Consider the following 20,968-nt stretch of genomic DNA (forward strand, 5'->3'; position numbering starts at 1 on the left):
CGGCAGGTGGCGGACCCCGCCCCCACAAGGCCAAGTGCCTGCTGTGAGCCTGTGAACAAAACACCTGCTCTCCAGCCACTACCAGGGTGGGGCGGGGCAGGGCGGGGCACTTGTGAAGCTGGGGGAGGAGCCACAAAGGCAGCAAGGAGCACCGCACTTCCCTCTTCTTTTTTAATGTATACATTCAGTGCTGTCAGTCTTCATGTGAGTGCTACTAGGGTAGCACTACAAATTCTACTATGTTTTCATTTTCATTCAGTTCAGAATCCTTTCTATTTTTTTTTTCTTTTTTCATTACTTCTTTGACCCAGGGGATATTTCGAAGTGTTCTGTAGTTCACAAATAGTTGAGTATTTTCCAGAGATATTTTTGTGCTTGTTTTCTGATTTGATTGTTTTGTGGTCAGGGAACACACTATTATGACTTCAGGCCTATTGACTTCTTCCTTTTATTAAGGCTTATTTTTGACCCAGAACATAGTCTTTTTTGGTAAGTGTTCCATAGATCCTTGAGAAGAATAGTGGTGGCCAAGTCTACTATGCCCTTGCTGATGTTGAGCCTATTGAAATATCAGACTATAATTGTGAATTTGCCTATTTCTATTTTCAGTTCTATCAATTTTTACTTCATGTACTTTGAAGCTATTAACAGATACATGAACATTTAAGATTGCTCTTAATTGACCCTTTTATGATTATATAATGACCTGTTTACTGCTGGTAATGATTTTTTTGCTTGAAACTGTTTTGTCTGCTATTCATATAGCCACTCTAGCTCAGCCTTCTTTGGTCAAGTGTTAGTGTGGCATATCATATTTCTATCTTTTGAACAAATTTCTGTCTTGACATTTAAAGTGCATTTTGTATAGGTGGCATATAGTTGAGTCTTCCTTTTTTATCCATTTTGACAGTCTGCGTTTTAGTTGAGGCTTTTAGACCGTTTTCATTTACTGTGATTTTTTTTCAATATATGAAATTTATTGTCAAATTAGTTTCCATACAACACCCAGTGCTCATCCCAAAAGGTGCCCTCCTCAATACCCATCACCCACCCTCCCCTCCCTCCCACCCCCCATCAACCCTCAGTTTGTTCTCAGTTGTTTTTTTTTTTTAATTTTTTTAACATTTATTTATTTTTGAGACAGAGAGAGACAGAGCATGAACGGGGGAGGGGCAGAGAGAGAGGGAGACACAGAATCGGAAGCAGGCTCCCAGGCTCCAGGCCATCAGCCCAGAGCCCGACGCGGGGCTCAAACTCGCGGACCGCGAGATCATGACCTGAGCCGAAGTCAGCCGCTCAACCGACTGAGCCACCCAGGCGCCCTGTTCTCAGTTTTTAAGAGTCTGTTATGCTTTGGCTCTCTCCCACTCTAACCTCTTTTTTTCTTTTTTCCTTCCCCTCCCCCATGGGTTTCTGTTAAGTTTCTCAGGATCCACATAAGAGTGAAAACATATGGTATCTGTCTTTCTCTGTATGGCTTATTTCACTTAGCATCACACTCTCCACTTCCATCCACGTTGCTACAAAGGGCCATTTACTGTGATTTTTGAGATAGTTGATTTGAATCTGTCATCATACTGTTTGATTTGCATTTGTCTTATCTGCTCCTTGTTCCCGTTCTCTTCTTTTTCTGCTTTCTTTTAATCGAGTAATTTTTATGATTCAGTTTTATCCATTTATTTATTTTTTCACGTATTCATTTATTCATGTATTCATTTTTTCACTTATTTATTTAGGCTTCCTAGCTAGAACTTTTCAGTTTTGCTGCTTTAGTGGTTGGTTTAGGGTTTATAGTCTATGGCTTCAGCATCACAGTCTCCCTTCCAGTAATGTTATACCACATCGTATAGAGTTTAGGCAAATCACAAGAGTTGACTTCCATTTCTTCTTTCCTAGACAGATCCTTCCTGGGTCAGTGGGATTATAGTTTTCATGAAATTTAGGAAGATTTGGGCCATATTTTTTTCCTGTCCCTTTCCCCTGCCTCTTTGGGCAATTGTATATTTCCCAGTTGAAGTTTTCTCCCAGGTTTCCAATGTTAAACTTCAGTCTTTTGTTTTGTGAGGTCTAATATGTGTTTATTCCTACCCATCGTATTGTTCATGGCTAACATAATTTACATCTCTGTAAGTGCTATTTGGTTTTTAAATCAATACCTTCCATGCCTCTAGTTATCTTTTCATGCTTTGTTTGGAGATATAGTTAAGTTACTTACAAACAGTTGGATCCTTTAGTCTTGCTCTTACGAATTATTGGCTGAATCCAGAGTGGTGATCAGCCTATGGCAAATTATGAGTTTTTCTATCTTAGCTAATGTGAATAGATACTGTCCCTCGTGCTGTGGGAGCACCAGGCAGTGTTTCCTCTACTCTTTTCAGATTTTTTTTCCCTTGATGACTTCCTTCCATGTATGCACTGGTTGTTACTCTGCCGAATAGCCAAAGGGGACCCTGTGCAGATGCCCAGGGTTCTTTCTGTGTCCTGCTTTCTCCTCTCCTGGATGCTGACCTGTCGTCTCTATCTGCCTTGACTTCACCAGACTATCAGTTTTGCCACCTTGACTCAAGGACTCTGGTGAAATCTACTTAAATAATATATGTCTCTTGTGTCGTAGCCTGAAAACTCCCTCAAGGCAGTGAGCTTGGGCATACGTGTTAGGCTAACGTGTTTTGTTTTCAGGGATCATTGTCCTTCATTTTCTGAAGTTCTGTGTCTTGAAAATCATGTTAAAATTGTATTTTGTCTGTTTTGTTTTTGCTTGCTTCAGGTAGGAAGATAGGAAGATCAATCAGTATGTGTTACCCCATCTTGTCCAGAAGTAGATTACAGTGGAACTTCAGCACATGCTCTAGACTGTCGAGAGTGCTTGTCTTCCTCCTTTGCTTAATTGTCTCCTGCTCCTCCTTCATTCCTCAGTATAGTTATCTCTTCCTCAGGGACATCTATCTTCCTTGGGCCCAATCTAGATCAAGTTATGATCACAGAACTCTGTCTTCTAATAGGAACTATCTGAATTTAGAATTACCGTTTGAGTTGTCTTTCTCCTTCACTAGACTTTAAGCTAATCAAGAGCCAGGGGTCTTCTCTATTGTATGTGTAGAGCTGAGTATAACATCTTCCAATGAAGGTATATATTTATTCAATGTTTGAATGAGTGAATTGAAGATGCACAGGCCTGTATATGCAAAAAGTACTCATCTATTTTATTTCTGTTTCTTCTCTGATGCAGATTATGCTGGCTTCTTGAAAATCCAAGATATACGTGTTTCCTACGAGAAATTAAGGAAACTTAACAAAAATCACTGAAAACTTCTTATGGGAAAAATGACAAAAATGGAAAAAATGGTTAGTGCACTACAAAACGAGCTACAAGAAACCAAAGACATGATATCACGGTTAGAGCATCAAAAAGTTGAATGGGAACGTGAATTCTGCAGTTTGAGGTACAGCATCTTGGCTTTAAGGAAATATTTCAACTGTTTCCTTTTTTTCCAAAGATGTGTAGAGGCAGTTTTGTAATTGCTGACTTACCTTATGGGATTTTTCTGGAAAGAATACTTGTTTAGTGTTGTGAGGTGTGCGATTCTTGGAAAAAACACAGCAAGTTCTTAACAGTGAATACTTCTAATACTTTAATGTATATTCCAAATCACAATTTTAATGGCCATATAAAAAGTCCACCATAGTCCAAGAAACATCATTATTTAAGAGATTGAATTCTGCCTGTTTTTCATCTTTCTGTATTTTAATTAATGCTGTCAAGAATGTCTTTTATAGAAATCTGTTTCTACATGTCTGGTTACTTACTTGGAATCAATTCTTCAATATAATGTTATCTGGATAAGGTATAAAAATTTTAAAAAAGGTCTTTGATCCATATTTTTAAATTGTTCTCAGGAAAGTTTATATTACTTTCTGTACCTACCAACAGAGTATAAAATGGTCATTTTTCTCAAGAGAGTAAAATTCCCCAAAATTGATTCCGTTTGCTTCTTAACATGCAGGGGTTAAAAGGTAAAGTGGGGGTGCCTGGGTGGCTCAGTTGGTTAAGCATCTGGCTTCGGCTCAGGTGATGATCTCGTGAGTTTGAGCCTTGCTTTGGGTGGGCTCGAGCCCCGCTTCAGGTGAGCTCCTCTTCTCTCACTGTCTCTCCCTCTCTGTCTGCCCGTCATGGGATTCTGTCTCTCTTTCTCTCTCTCTGCCCTCGCTCACTTGCGTCATCTCTCTCTCAATAAAAAATTTAAACAAAGTAAAATGGGGGCCCCTGGGTGGCTCAGTCAGTCAAGCATCCGACTTTGGCTCAGGTCATGATCTCAGGGTTCGTGAGTTCGAGCCCCACATCGAGCTGTGTGTTGTCAGTGCAGAGCCCACTTTGGATTTTCTGCCTCCCTCTCTCTCTCTATGCCCCTCCTTTGTTTGCATGGGCTCTCCTTTTCTCTCTCAAAAATGAATAAACTAAAAAAAAGTAATACAGAAAGTGATTACTGATAAGTTTTTTCAACATCTCTGTCATAGGTAGATAAAATTAATTCAAAAGTGTATGCTGAAAGGTCATATTACTCTTTATTGTTTACTTAATTAATACGTATCCTGTCGTGTTCTAGAATGGATGTTTAAGTGATTCCTAAAGTAGGTATGCATCAACAAGGTAAGTTGCAAGTGTTGTGGAAGAAGAAACAAAAAGCATAGGCAACAGATATTAGACTAGTCAGCGTAGTCTTGGATGACAGTAATCTGCACATGTATGTTGTGTAAACAACATCCACAGATGCTCTCTTTCACTGCACATCATTTTTGGAGGTACCTGTAAGGTTTCATCAAGTGGAGATTTCATTTCCAGTGAGTTGATAAACTTGCTTATAAACAGCAACTTCTCTTTTTAATGAGAAACTGAATTATCTGTCCTATGGAGGAATAATTATACCTGTGGGAAAGGGGGTAATTTTCAACTCTAACTTTCCTGAATAATTTCAAACTTCCTTTCCTACAACATCTACCAGAGTTATTACTGACTGAAACTAACGAAGTTGCATAATGCTTTCTCCTGGCTTTTTTTCAACTGTATATATGGTTTGGAAGAGATTGAAGTGACAAATTAAAAACATGAGCCCTACAAGGAAAACAATCGGAAAACATAGAAATTTTTCATTTGGATAATAAGCCAACATTTGTGGAACCAGATCATCAAATGAACTTTTTATGTCTAACAAAGCAAATTTTAAAAGAAGCACATGTAATTGCAGATGTACCTTAAAACAAGAAGAAGAAGAAGAAGAAAGAAGAAATGCTGATATGTTATATGAAAATATTAGGGAAAAGTTAAGAAGAAAAGAAGACGAATATAAGAAAGAAGTTGAAACAAAACAACAAGTTGAACTCGCTCTTAGAACGCTAAACATGGAATTGAAGGCCACCAAAAATCAGGTAAATCAGTTTTTGATAAAAACTGTATTTCCATCCATATTACATAGTGTAATATTATACATATATATTTTATAGTATCCCTTTGACTCAAGATATATTATTTAGGTTTAAAATAAATTAAAACATGGGATTATTTTCTTTTGAACATTTTTTTAAAGTTCTCCACTTCAGCTTTTGACCTTTTTTTTTTTTAACGGTATGAGACCAGAATCATAATGAAATGTGTCTCCAGGTTGTAGAAGAGCGCAGTGACACTCAGTGGCAACTTTCTCCAGATCAGAAGGCCAGAGTCTTACAAGATGGAAGTCCAAACAATCACCTTTACAAGCAAAAGGAGCTAGAAATGGCTCATAAGAAAACTAGTTCTAAGGTATCTTCTTTAGTTATTTTGAAGTACATGTGTGTATGTATTTGTATATATTCTATTTTTGAGTTATTATTACTTTTTTCTAGGTGTGTGTGTATGTATATATATATGTGTGTATGTATATATATATATATATATATATATATGTGTGTGTGTGTTATGTGTATATATATGTGTACATATATATGTATGTATATATGAAACTGAACTGTGTTCATCATGGAAACTATAGAGGATTTTAAAAGCACATATATTTTGAGGAGGGTCATGGGGGATGGTGGCATTTTTGCTTCACTGGATAAAATAATATTCTTGATTAAATGCATTTGTCTGCAACAAATAGTGACATTCATAATGTCCTCATCCAAGGGAGAGGCTTTTATTACTTTCTGTAGGAATTGATGAGCTCTCCCTAATCTCAAAACTATTGCTACTAGCAACATGTGTTTTGGTTTTGAACAGTTACTTCACTGCCTTGATATATTACTAGGTTAGTTGAACACTTCCGCTAATGGACAGGAGGGCAAGTGTAGCCAGTTCACTGATCATATTTTCGGTATCAAGTCTCCTACTTTTGAGAAAAGTAACAGTTTTGCTTCAAGAAGCATCCTATTTCATTACAAGGAACTTTTGATAACAATGGTATGCTGTGGTATATACTTAATGATAATTTATTGATAGGTATTTTATTCCTAATAAAATAGCTGAGTGTATTTCCCCTCTTTTATATTTATTACTGTTTTCAACAAGAGGCAATACAAGTTATTGTAGCAGTAAATAATCTCATGGTATTCTAAGAGATGTATAAATTTCACCTTATTTCCTATGAGTATTTTGAAATACAAGACTTCTTTCGTACTTGTGTATTTACACTAGAGAAGTGGCAGTGGTTGGTGCAAGAGCACTTGTTGTGGAGTGAGAAGACCTGGGGAGAGTCCTACAGCTCACCATTTTAATCTCTCCATTCTAGAATTGTGATAACCAAATGAGTTCATTGATGTGTGTAGAAGTGTTTCTATTATAGTACAGTGCCTAGATTTTTCAGTTATCAATAGATATAATTCTTATAACTGACTATAGAAATGGTAGCAAAGTAGATACCTATGAAATATTCTCAGGAAAGAAGAATTTTAGGAAATTTAATCTGTCCGAGTATATGCAGAGCTAAGGATTTTACTGTGGGGTCTCTGTGTTCGATATCTACTGTAAACTCAATTTTTAAGTGTAGTCAGGTTTATTAATCTTTTATTTTAGGCCTTCTGGTTTGTTGTAAATCAGAGAAAGGCTTTTCCAATTCTGAGATTCTGAACACTTTTCTCACAAATTCTTTTTTACTTTCATGCCTTCATTTTCTACAGTTAAAGTTCTGAACTTTTTGGAACTTACGCTTGTATAAAATTTGAGATTTGGAGCCAACTTTATTTTTTTTCCAGTTGGATATTCACTTACTGTAATCTTCCTTCCTTCCTTCCTTCCTTCCTTCCTTCCTTCCTTCCTTCCTTCCTTCCTTCCTTCCTTCCTATGTTTCTTTATTCATTAGAGAGAGAGAGAGAGAGAGAGAATGCAAGCAGGGGAGGGGCAGGGAGAGGAGAGGGAGAGCGATAATCCTCAGCAGGCTCCTGACTGTCAGCACAGAGCCTGATGCGGGGCTTAAACCCACAGAATGTGAGATCATTCCCTGAGCCAAAATCAAGAGTCAGACACTCAACCAACTGAACCACCCTGGCACCCCCTGAAACCTTTTCATTGTTTAAACATAGATTATGCTTTCATTTAAAAGAAAATCATGATAATGCCATTTTATTGAGTGCTATCTGAAAATGTTTTTGGTTTTACTTAGCTTTCTGATGATCATGAGAAAACACAAGATCGGTTGCATAAAAACCACATGTTGCAGGATAAAATTGTCATGCTGAGACTGGAAAGAGACACCATAAACAATCAGAAGTAGACAGGGAGATAACACCTTTTGTGTCTTTAACTGAATTCAGTGAACAGGAATGTGTATGTGTTACAAAAAGACGGTGAATTGATGTATGTGTTGATATTTCTCAAAGTACGTATGTGAGAGTTGTCTATTATTAACATAATTTAATAATAAGATGATTTAGAAAATCAGTAACAGAAATGTCTTATTAGGTAGTTGTGAGACAACTTCAACAAGAACTGGCTGATACTCTGAAGAAACAGTCTATGTCACATCTTCATCTGGAAGATGAAACACGGAATCTCAAGAAGAAATTAGGTCAAATCAGAAGTCAGGTATGTAGTAAATGTAACCTGTCAACAGCTAACTTATAGCTAGTTAAATAATATAAAGTGTTTTAGGATACCAATTTCCAATGACCGCTTTCTTTGGTATTTTCATTATAATTAATTTATTATGATTTTAGTATCTTTACAATGCATTTATTTCATAAACTTCTGCCTCTCCTTCTCCTATTTGTGTTATACATTGTTTTCTTATAATACTTACTTTTAGGAAAGTTGAGGCTTTTGTATCCTTCCTCAGAGAAATTGAGAGACTTTTTTCGTTCTTTCTTTAATTTAAATTTTTTTGACAGTTTATTTATTTATTTTGAGAGAGAAAGTGAGAGAGAGTGTGTGCATGCATGTTAACAGGGGAGGGGCAGACAGAGGAGAGAGAGAGAATCCCAAGCAGGCTCCATGCTGTCAGTTTAGAGCCAATGTGAGGCTCAGTCTCATGAACCGTGAGATCATGACCTGAGCTGAAAGCAAGAATTGGACGCTTAACTGACGTAGCCACCCAGGTGCCCCAAGAGACTTTGTCCCCTACTAAACAATGTTTTTTAATGATATCTCTATTACCATGATGAGGCAAGCTGGATCAAATCAGAAGATAATGTTTAATGGAATGATTCAGATAATTATCTTAGTTCTCATCTTCACTTTTGAGAAGAATGTATATTGATTTCAGGATGACTTGTACAGAAAGATCACTTAACAAACCACTTGAACTTTGGCATTTCCTTCATTTTCTTTGCCTTTTAGACATATTGTCAAAGCACGGAAATATTCTGATCATGTGTAGTATGGACGCCCAAAAGCGAGAATTAAGAACATTCTCTGTGTCCTGCCATTGGGTTTTTTTTAAAGCTATTTTGAGGTACAATACACATACCATAAAAGTCACCCATTTGCCACGCACAGTTCACTGTCTCTGTGTACACTCGTGCAACCATCACTGCCATCAAGTAGAATGTTTTCCTCATCCTGAAAGGAAACCCTTACCATTGCCCCCAGCCTCAGGCAACCACCAGTCTACTACTTGGTCTCTCAATGGCGTTGCCTCTTGTGAATATTTCATATAAATGGAGTCACACAACGTGTGGTCCCTTGGGACTAGCTAGCTTTACTTAATGTTTTCTGGGTTCATCTGTGTTGGTTACAGCTTATATCAGTGCTTCATTTCTTTTTATTGTCAAACAGTACTCCATTGTGGGCTAAGGCCCTTGTTCATTCATCAGTTGATGGACCTTTGGGTTGTGTCCACTTCTTGCCTATTAATACGGCTGCTTATGAACATTTACGTAGTTCTTGTGTGGATATCCGTTTTTAATGTCTCTGCCATCAGATTTTATCCTCTGAGTTAATCGGGTTGATTTTACCATCTCTCAGCCATTACTCATGCTGTCCTGTCTTTTTAGTTTCTGTTCCTCTTGAGTAAACCTATGTTATTCAGACTTGGCTCACAGTCTCCTTTCCAATGAATTTTCTCTGACTGTTCTAACTCCCATTAGCTTTAACTCTCTTAACACTTGTCATCTAGCCTGTGCAGAACAATTTAGTCCTTTATTTGACATTGTTTTTATTTTTTTCATGACAGGTAATTTCATCTTCCTAAGTATAAATTTAAGGGATAGTAATATTTGACACGGGTGATACTTATCCTTGTATAAATTGAAAATACTTTAACTTAACAGTTTTTCCAATAAAATTAATTACTTTATACCGTATCAATAAATTCTTCTTGAAAACATCGGTATAGCAAAGCTTTTATTCTAAATGTATGCCAAGAAATGAAATACTAAATTGAGGGGTGCCTGGCTGGCTCCAGTCCGATTAGAGTCTGCCTTTGGCTCAGGTCATGATCTCCATGTTCTTGAGATGGAGCCCTGCATCGGGCTTTCTGCTGTCAACAGAGCCTGCATTGGATTCGTTGTGTCCCTCACGTTCTGAGCCACTCAGACTCGTACTCTGTATCAAAAAATAAACGTTAAAAAATGTGTGTATATCTCTATACACACACACACACACACACACACACACACACTTATATAAGTAAAACTATTAATGAAAGCACTTAATCAAATAGAGGAGAAATGTTCAATCAAATGTTTAGTTTTTTTTTTCCCTCTCACTATGAAAAAGCACGCTAAATTTGTCTTTCTTTCTTACACAGCCAGAACTGTGATTTACAGATTTGTATCACTTTACCAATGCAAATATCTGGGGACAGCTTTTCTGATATGCTTTTACCACAAACCCTTAATCTCTTCATCAAAGTACATGCTAAAGCAGCCTAACGTAAACAGTATGGACATGAAATGATGGAGGAACTTTAGTTTCACAAGTCTCATTTATTTCCATGTCAGTGGCTTTCCCTTGCCTCTGATGGTCATGTAAAGGATCTACTACTGAGTCAAAGAGGTGCTATTTGTACCGTAGTCTGTGAGCATTGTCCACTCAGTGGTATAGAGAGGAAGTAAGTTAAAAGGATTATAAGTGGAAAAAAGTACTGTTGGCTAGTGGCATTGGCAAAGTTTTTTGAAGTACTGAGGAGAGATTCTGGGCCTCATGCTCCCCATTTGCTACCACTTGCGGTGGAATGAAGAATAACTTCAGTATAATTTGTATAGGGGAAAACTTGTATTGGCAAGCCACCTGCCTAAACTATCACATTGTATTGGAACACAAACTACAGCAACAGTAATCATGCTACATGCAGACACTTAGAGCTGACTATGTGCCACGTACCCTTCTAAGTTGTTCATCTATTATTTCCTAATTTAATCTTCACAACATCCCAGTGGGGTAGATACTATTATTATTTATTTTGAGATCACTTTTTTAAGGTCCTTTGTTTTGAGAGAGACAGAGAGAATGTGGGGAAGGGCATGTAGGGAGAGAGAGAAAAAGGGAGAGAGAGAGAAAGAGAGAGAGAGAGAGAGAGAGAGAGAGAGAGAGAGAGAATCCCAAGCAGGCTCCTCACTATCCATGCAGAGCTCGATGTGGGGCTCAATTACATGACCCTGTGATCATGTCCTGAGCTGAAATCAAGAGCCAGACACTGAACCAACTGAGCCAGTCAGGTGCCCCAGTAGGTGCTATTATTACCTTCATTTTACAGATGCAGAGATTGAGACATGGAAGTTTTAGGTAGTGTGCTCAAGGTCATACAGCTCATAATGAGCAGAACTGGGAAATCAGACCCAGGCATTCTGGCCCCTACTAGGATATTATTTCTCAAATTCTTCCATTAAATATCTTGTTGTCACTGAAAATAGCATGTTCAGTTTTATAATCATGAGAATAGCAACGTCATTCACCTATGTGAATATGTAAAATCATAGTTGATGTGGTGCTTGGAATATGAAAATAGAAATGTTTACCATGAGGTAAATTCTTATATTTCCTCCATTTGACCAATAGATACATTTGTACATTTATGTGATCATATATAATTTAAAAAGATTAACAATGTTATGTTTTTGTAGGAGAGTAAGGTTGGTAAACTATTCTGTAAGAGTATTGAAACATTTCATCTTTGTAAGCCATAGTCTCTGTTGTAGAAGCTGAACGCTTTTGTTATGACCTCAAAGTAGCCATCAATCAGCATGTAGAGGAGAGAGTGGCTGGCTCCAAAAATATTTTACTTACAGCGGCGCTTGGGCGGGTTAGTTGGCTGAGGTCCTGACTCTTAATTTCCACCCAGGTCATGATCCCAAATCCCACATCATGAGACCAGTCATGAGACAGAGCCCCACATCAGGCTTCGCCCTGAGCTTGCAGCCTGCTTACCATTTTCTCTGTCTCTCCCTCTGTCTCTTTTCCCCACTTCTGCATGCTCTCTCTCTCTCTCTCTATTTCTCTCTCAAGTCAAAAAAATTAAAGAAACAGGTGATAGTGTTCTAGTAGATTTTCAGTGGTTAAAATTATTTTTTCTCTATTTTAGTTGCAAGAAGAACAGGAACGACATGCAGAGGCCGTAAGATATGCTGCGGAGATGAAAGATCATGTGCAAAAGTATAATTTAAACCTCTTAGAAAATAACTTGTTTATTTATAAAGCAGATAAACAGTGTAGTATGGGAAATGTATTAGTTATGCCAGTATATCATTGTTAAGCTGGATACAAATTCCAGCTTTGAGCTATTTTTAAATGCAGAATTGTGGCATATTATCTCTCAATTTTGCACCTTATCCACAAAACACAATGAGAAAAATGGCACAATTCCGAAATCTTCCTCTTGACGAAATTTTAAGGATTTCTGTAATACCCTCATTTGTTCAGAAAGTATGTGTTGTTGTTTTAAATTTATGTGTGAGAATAATTACCTTAAGATCTGCATTTTAGGCTACAGGTTAAAAATGCCATGCAAGAAGCAACCATCAAACATCAAGTGGCCCAGATTCAAGATCTTGAGAGCAACGTGATAAAGACATGTTTGGTAAGTCGGTCTCTTAATGTCTGTCCTACTGAAAAGGAATCTGTATTTCACTAGTAGTAGTACATAAGAATGTTTTGGATCCCATGGAAAATCTCACTGCTGCAAAGGTTTGGTTGATATTGTTCCTACTTGCTACTAGTGATGTAATTCTTCTATATAGATGAAGTTGATTGAATTCATAAAGTAATGACCTTTATAGTGAGATTTTCATAAAAACATTGTGAGAATCTAAAAAAAAGCAACATTTTATATATACCACATTGAGCATCTGTTTTAGTCCACCTTTGGCTACTGTTAATAATGATGCTGTGAACATTGGCATACAGATGTGTGAGTCCCTGCTAATATTTTTCAGCGTGATTCAAACATCCCCAATCTTTGAGTGGTCATTTGATCTTGAATACTGACATTCTCTTGTAATCTCATCCCTTCAGTGAGAGTTTGAGAACGGGTTATTTTAATGATGATTTGTTGTAATTTGTAATTATAAGTTTGCAATTTATTATCTTCATTAACAATGACCGGCAGATCATTATGCAAACGTCCTTCTCAAAGGAATGGACTTTTCTCCTTGTTGGATTTTGTAAAGGAAAAGAAATGCCAGTGAAAAAGGAGAAATGGCTGCTCTGTCAGGGCCTTACCTAGTAACATAGTGCTCCTACCATTGCAAGTTCAGACTCATTTTTTTTTCCATTCACTTCAGTTAGTCAGACTTTCAGAGATTTCACAATTCAATCTCAGAAAAGACTAATGTGCCATTCAGGATTCTCATTTATTGATATGTAGTGAAACCCCAACTGTTTTCCAACCAGAACAGTTAATGTCCTCACACTCTCACCCTCCTTTGTAGGATTCTCATTGTAAATCCTAAGTGGGAGCAATGAGGTAGATACGCTGACCAACTCGTTTCTGTCAGTCACAAAAGCTATATAATATACATGCAAGTTTCATTAGACAGCTATACCCGTCAGGGGAACTAGAACATTCTGTTGACTGGTCCTTTTTGTGGCTGAAGAGACATTGAAAATTACTTCCTTTTCTAGACGTCTTATTAATGAGTCACATTGTATTAGGGAACTTTTCATGCGAGTAACATGATACTCAGTTGATCAGTCTTCTATGAATGAGAGTGCTAGGCATTGTCCTGCTACTGTGTCCTGAAGAAATCTTTAAGGTCTCAAAAACTAAAATTTGTAAGAATATCCGAAACTGGTGAAGCTTATTAAAGAATAACGAGGGATTTAGTGTAGATACCTATAGGAAGGAATTAGGGTTATGGCATGAAATTACCTGCCACTTTAAGGTCTTCTCTGCGAATCAAAAACTTAAGATTGCATTAGGCCAACTCAGTCCATAGCTCTGACTTCTCTAGAAGGTCTTTATCTCCTGAATCCCCAAACCAGGGGCTACCTGGGTGAAGGCATTTGATGCACACAATTTTGAGGTGAAGAATCTGGATTGGGAAGAAGAGGTAGCTCTAGCCAACTTAACCTTCCTAACAATATAGTCAAGTATGCATCTGAAAGGAACTTCAGAAGACTTCCATAAGTTGAAATCTCTATGGACGAAGAAGTTACTCAAAAGGAAACAAAGGCAAGCCAGTGATCAGCCCTTGTGATAAATGTCGTGTTATAAGAAAAGTGAGACAAAGTATGCTGGTCAGTATCCTAAGGGTAAGGGTGCCCCCTAAGACTCAATAAGAAAAACACACTCAAAGTAACACCGAAAAGAGTCCAAATAAAATGTACACGATTAGCTGTCTACAAAGGTACTCCATGTCAAGTAATGATTTTTGAGTGTGCGGTTGAGGATGTTGTCTATGAGCACCTACATGGAAGAGCGAAAAGTACACATGGCCTAGGTAAAGGGGCCAAAGCTAGAAATGTGAATTAGAGAATCTGGTTGTGAAGCCTTAAGAGCAATTCAAAACACAGATAGCAAGGGGCAAGGACTTAATGTCAGGGGTTGCCGTCCTTCAGAATTACAGTGTGGTTAAAAGAGAAGAGGGAGGGCATGGTCATATTTCTCAGCTGCTGCTGAAAAGTGAAGCAGGATAGAGACATTAATAAAATTAAAAAAAAAAAAGAGGTTCTTGATGACCCTCAAAATGTCTTAGTGGAATGATAGGAGTGAAAGTTAGATTTTAGTGTAAAAGAAGGAAATAAGTGAAGAAAAGTTGATTCTGTGGATGAGACGATACATTAAAGAATGCTCGAGTCCACTGCAAGAGGAGAAGCAGCGTGATAGGTGGACAAATCTTCAAAAGTTAAGCAAATGGTTACTAGAAACGGAGAAATTGAAATCTTTCTTCCTTATGCAGCCAGTGCTGGAATTTACAGATTTGTAGCACTTTACTAACTGCAAAGCTCTGGGGCCAGCTTTTCTGATATGTTGTTACCACAAAGCCTTAATCTCTTCATCAGAGTACCTGCTAAAGCAGCCTAATGTAAACAGTATGGACATGAAATGATTGAGGAACTTTGGTTTAGCAAGACTCGTTTATTTCCATGTCAGTGGTTTTCCCTTGCCTCTGATGGTGATGTAAAGCATCTCTTACTCAATCTAAGACGTGCTTTTTGTACCGTGGTCTGTGAGTATTGTCCACTGAGTAGTATAGAGAGGGAGTTAGTTAAAAGTATTATAAGTGGGGGGAAAAAAAAGTACTGTTTGCTAGTGGCATTGGCGAAAGTTGTGTGAAGTACTGAGGAGAGATTCTGGGCCTCATGCTCCCCATTTGCTCCCACTTGCGGTGGTATGAAGAATGACTTCAGTATAATTTGTATAGGGGACCACTTGTATTGGCATACCACCTGCCTTAACTATCTCATTGTATTGGAACGCAAAATACAGCAACAGTAATCATGCTAAATGCATACACTTAGAGCTGACTATGTACCATGTACCCTTCTAAGATGTTCATGTATTATTTCCTAATTTTATATTCCCAAGATCCCAGTGAGGTAAATCCTATTATTATTTATGTTTCAGATCACTTTTATAAGATTCTTCATTTTGAGAGAGAGAGAGAGAGAGAGAGAGAGAGAGATTGTGGGAAGAGCAGGTAGGGAGAGAGAGAGAGGGAGGGAGAGAGAGAGAGATTGTGGGAAGAGCAGGTAGGGAGAGAGAGAGGGAGGGAGAGAGAGAGAGAATGCCAAGCAGGCTCCTCACTACCCACCCAGAGCTGGATGTGGGTCTCAATCACGTGACCCTGAGATCATGTCCTGAGCCGAAATCAAGAGCCAGACGCTGACCCGACTGAGTCACCTAGGTACCCCAGTAGGTGCTGTTATTACTTTCATTTTACAGATGCAGAGACTGAGACACGGAAGTTTTAGGTAGTGTACTTAAGGTCATACAGCTCAGGGGCGCCTGGGTGGCGCAGTCGGTTGAGCGTCCGACTTCAGCCAGGTCACGATCTCGCGGTCCGTGAGTTCGAGCCCCGCGTCAGGCTCTGGGCTGATGGCTCGGAGCCTGGAGCCTGTTTCCGATTCTGTGTCTCCCTCTCTCTCTCTGCCCCTCCCCCGTTCATGCTCTGTCTCTCTCTGTCCCAAAAATAAATAAAAAACGTTTAAAAAAAAAAAAAAAAAAAAAAAAAAAAAAAGGTCATACAGCTCATAACCAGCAGAATTGGGAATTCAGACCCAGGCTTTCTGGCTCCTACTAGGATTCTGCTTGTCAAACTCTTCCATGAAATATCTCGATGTCACTGAAAACAGCATGTTCAGTTTCATAATCACGAGAACAGCAATGTCATTCACCTATGTGAATATTGAAAATCATAGTTGATATGGTGCTTGGAATATGAAAACTGAAATGTTTACTATAAGGTAATTTCCTATATTTCCTCCATTTGACCATTAGATACATTTGTATGTTTATCTAATCATATATAATTTAAAAATATTAACAACGTTATGTTTTTGTAGGAGAGTAAGATTGGTAAACTATTCTGTACCAGTATTGAAATGTTTTCGGCTTTGTAGGCCATAGTCTCTGTTGTACATGCTGAGCTCTTTTGTTATGACCTAAAAGTAGCCATCAATCAGCATGTAGAGGAAAGTGTGGCTGGGTCCAATAAGATTTTAGTTACAGGAGTGCTTAGGCTGCTTAGTTGGTTGAGCGTCCTGACTCTTAATTTCCACTCAGGTCATGATCCCAAACCCCACATCATGAGACCGGTCATGAGACCGAGCCCCACATCAGGCTTTGCCCTGAGCTTGCAGCCTGCATACCTTTTTCTCTGTCTCTCCCTCTGACCCCCTTCCCACTTGTGTGTGCTCTCTCCCTCTCTGTCTCTCTTTCAAGTACAAAAAAACAAGAAACAAAAACATTTAGTTACAGAAACAGGTAATGGTGTTCAACTAGATTGTCAGTATTTAAAATTATTATTTTTTCTTTAATTTAGTTACAAGAAGCACAGAAACGACATGCAGAGGCCGTAAGATATGCTGAGAAGATTAAAGATCATATGCTAAAGTATAATTTAAACCTCACAGAAAATAACTTGTTTATTTATAAAGTAGATAAGCAGTGTACTATGAGAAATGTATTAGTTATGCGAGTATATCATTGTTAAGCTGGATACAAATTCCAGCTTTGAGCTATTTTGAAATGCAAAATTTTGGCATCTTATCTCTCAATTTTGCACCATTACCACAAAACACAACTAGAAACTTGGCACAATTGCCAAATCATCTTCTTGATACAATTTTAAGAATTTCTGTAATACCCTCACTTGTTCAGAAATTACATGATACAGTTTTAAAATTATGTGTGAGAATAATTATCTTAAGATCTGCATTTTAGGATAAAGGTTAAAAATGCCAGGCAAGAAGAAACCATCAAACATCAAGCGGCCCAAATTCAAGATCTTCAGAGCAACTTGCTAAAGGCAAGTTTGGTAAGTCGATCTCTTAATGACTGTCCTACTGAAAAGGAATCCTTATGTCACTAGTAGAAGTACATAAGAATGTTTTGGACCATATGGAAAATTTCACTGATCAAAATATTTGGTTGATATTGTTCCTGCTTGCCAGTAGTGATGTAATTCTTCTATATAGGTGAAGTTGATTGAATTCATAAAGTAATGATGTTTGTAGTGAGATTTAAATAAAAATATTGTGAGAATCTAAGAAGAGCAACATTTTATATATACCACAGTGAGCATTTGGTTTAGTCCTCCTTTTGGCTATTGTATATAAAGGTGCTGTGAACATTGACATACAGATGTGTGAGTCCCTGCTAATATTTTCCAGTGTATTTCAAATGTCCCCAGTCTTTGAGTGATCATTTCATCTTGCATTCTATCTTTCTGTTGTAAACCCAACCCTTTAGTGAGAGTTTCAGAAAGAGTTCTTTTAATGATGATATGTTGTAATTTAAAATTACAAATTTGCCACATATTCTCTTCATCAACAATGAATAGCAGGTCATTATGCAAACGTCCTTCCCAAAGAATAGAGTTTTCTCTTTGTTGGATTTTGTAAAGGAAAAGAAATGCCAGTAAAAAAGTGGAAATGGCTGCTCGGGCAGGGCCTTACCTAGTAACATAGTGCTCCTACCATTGCAAGTTCAGAAACTCATTTTTTTTTCCATTCAGTTGAGTTAATCAGCCTTTCAGAGACTTCACAATTCAATTTCAGAAAAGACTAATGTGCCATTCAAGATTATAATTTATAGATATGTAGTGAAACCCCAACTGTTTTCCAACCAGAACAGTTAATGTCCTCACACTCTCACCCTCCTTTGTAGGATTCTCATTGTAAATCCTAAGTGGGAGCAATGAGGGAGATACACTGACCAACTCGTTTCTGTCAGTCACAAAAGCTATATAATATACATGCAAGTTTCATTTGACAGCTATATACGTCAGGGGAACTAGAACATTCTGTTGACTAGTCCTTTTTATGACTGAAGGGACATTGAAAATTACTTTCTTTTCTATACGTCTTATTAATGAGTCACACTGTAATAGGGAACTTTTCATGCGAGTAATATGACACTCTGTTGATCAGTCTTCTATGAATGAGAGTGCTAGGCATTGTCCTGCTACTGTGTCCTAAAGAAATCATTAAGGTCTCAAAAACTAAAATTTGTAAGGATATCCGAAATTGATGAAGCTTATTAAAGAATAACGAGCGATTTTCTGTACATCACTATAGAAAGGAATTAGGGTTATGGCATGAAATTACCTGCCACTTTAAGGTCTTCTCTGCGAATCAAAAACTTAAGATTGCATTAGGCCAACTCAGTCCATAGCTCTGACTTCTCTAGAAGGTCCTTATCTCCTGAATCCCCAAACCAGGGGCTACCTGGGTGAAGATATTTGATGCACACAATTTTGAGGTGAAGAATCTGGATTGGGAAGAAGAGGTAGCTCTAGCCAACTTAACTTTCCTAACAATATAGTCAAGTATGCGTCTGAAAGGAACTTCAGAAGACTTCCATAAGTTGAAATCTCTATGGACTAAGAAATTACTCAAAAGGAAACAAAGGCAAACCAGTGATCATCCAGCCCTTGTGATAAATGTCGTGTTATAAAGAAAAGCGAGACAAAGTATGCTGGTCAGTATCCTAAGGGTAAGGGTGCCCCCTAAGACTCAATAAGAAAAACACACTCAAAGTAACACCGAAAAGAGTCCAAATAAAATGTACACGATTAGCTGTCTACAAAGGTACTCCATGTCAAGTAATGATTTTTGAGTGTGCGGTTGAGGATGTTGTCTATGAGCACCTACATGGAAGAGCGAAAAGGACACATGGCCTAGGTAAAAGGGCCAAAGCTGGAAATGTGAATTAGAGAATCTGGTTGTGAAGCCTTAAGAGCAATTCAAAACACAGAGAGCAAGGGGCAAGGATTTAATGTCAGGGGTTGCCCTCCTTCATAAATAAGGTGGGGTTAGAAGCGCAGAGGGAGGGCATGGCATTTTTCTCAGCTGCTGCTGAGAAGGGAAGCAGGATAAATACCTTAATTTTTTTTTAAAAAGGTCCTATATGACCCTCAAATTTTCTTAGTGGAATGATTGGAGTGAAAGTTAGATTTTAGTGTAAAAGAAGGAAATAAGTGAAGAAAACTTGAATCTGTGGATGAGATGATACATTAAAGAATTTTCGAGTCCACTGCAAGGGGAGAAGCAGCGTGATAGATGGACAAAGTTTCAAACTTAAGCAAATGGTTAATAGAAAAGGAGAAATTGAAATCTCTCTTCCTTATGCAGCCAGTGCTGGGATTTACAGATTTGTAGCACTTTACCAACTGCAAAGCTCTGGGGACAGCTTTTCTGATATACTGTTACCACAAAGCCCTAATCTCTTCACCAGAGTACCTGCTAAAGCAGCCTAACGTAAACAGTATGGGCATGAAATGATTGAGGAACTTTGGTTTAGCAAGACTCCATTATTTCCATATCAGTGGCTTTCCCTTGCCTCTGATGGTCATATAAAGCATCTACTGCTCAGTCTAGGCGGTGTTATTTGTACTGTACTCTGTGAGCATTGTCCTCTGAGTAGTATAGAGAGGATGTAAGTTAAAAGTATTATAAGAGGGGAAAAAAAAGTACTGTTGGCTAGTGGCATTGGCGAAAGTTGTGTGAAGTACTGAAGAGAGATTCTGGGCCTCATCCTCCCCATTTGCTGCCACTTGCGGTGATATGAAGAATAACTTCAGTATAATTTGTACACGGGGCCACTTGTATTGGCATGCCACCTGCCTAAACTATATCATTGTATTGGAATGCAAAACACATCAACAGTAATCATGGTAAATGCATACACTTAGAGCTGACTATGTGCCACGTACCCTTCTAAGTTGTTCCTGTATTATTTCCTAAATTTATATTACCAAGATCCCAGTTATGTAGATACTATTATTATTTATTTTGAGATCACTTTTTTTAAGGTTCCTTAATTTGAGAGGGAGAGAGAGAGAGATAGAGTGAGAGAGAGACAGACTGTGGGGAAGGGAAGGTAGGGAGAGTGAGAAAGAGGGAGAGAGGCAGAGAGAGAGAAAGACAGAATTCCAAGCAGCCTCCTTGCTGTCCACGCAGAGCCCAATGTGGGGCTTAATCACGTGACCCTGAGATCATGTCCTGAGCAGAAATCAAGAGCAACACGCTGAACCGACTGAGCCACTCAGGTGCCCCAGTAGGTGCTGTCATTACCTTCATTTTACAGATGCAGAGACTGAGACATGGAAGTTTTAGGTAGTGTGCTCAAGGTCATACAGCTCATAACCAGCAGAATTGGGAATTCAGACCCAAGCTTTCTGGCTCCTACTAGGATACTGCTTGTCAAACTCTTCCATGAAATATCTCATTGTCACTGAAAATAGCATGTTCACTTTCAATCACGAGAATAGAAGTGTCATTCACCTATGTGAATATTTAAAATCATAGTTGATGCAGTGCTTGTAATGTGAAAACAGAAATGTTTACCATAAGGTAATTTTCTATATTTCCTCCATTTGACCAGTAGATACATTTGTATGT

General features: G+C 38.1%; 1 protein-coding gene across 1 annotated transcript in view; it reads left to right on the forward strand.

The window, feature by feature from the left end:
- The window catches only part of LOC131496444 (ankyrin repeat domain-containing protein 26-like), a 99,835-nt gene that overhangs the window by 49,865 nt on the left and 29,002 nt on the right, over positions 1 to 20,968 (forward strand). The window contains 4 exon segments of the mRNA XM_058701993.1: positions 3,230 to 3,443; positions 5,244 to 5,424; positions 5,657 to 5,794; positions 7,931 to 8,053. Coding sequence (XP_058557976.1) covers positions 3,230 to 3,443; positions 5,244 to 5,424; positions 5,657 to 5,794; positions 7,931 to 8,053 — 656 coding nt within the window.

This window comes from Neofelis nebulosa, chromosome 15, assembly GCF_028018385.1.
Source record: "Neofelis nebulosa isolate mNeoNeb1 chromosome 15, mNeoNeb1.pri, whole genome shotgun sequence".
Classification (NCBI taxonomy): domain Eukaryota; kingdom Metazoa; phylum Chordata; class Mammalia; order Carnivora; family Felidae; genus Neofelis; species Neofelis nebulosa.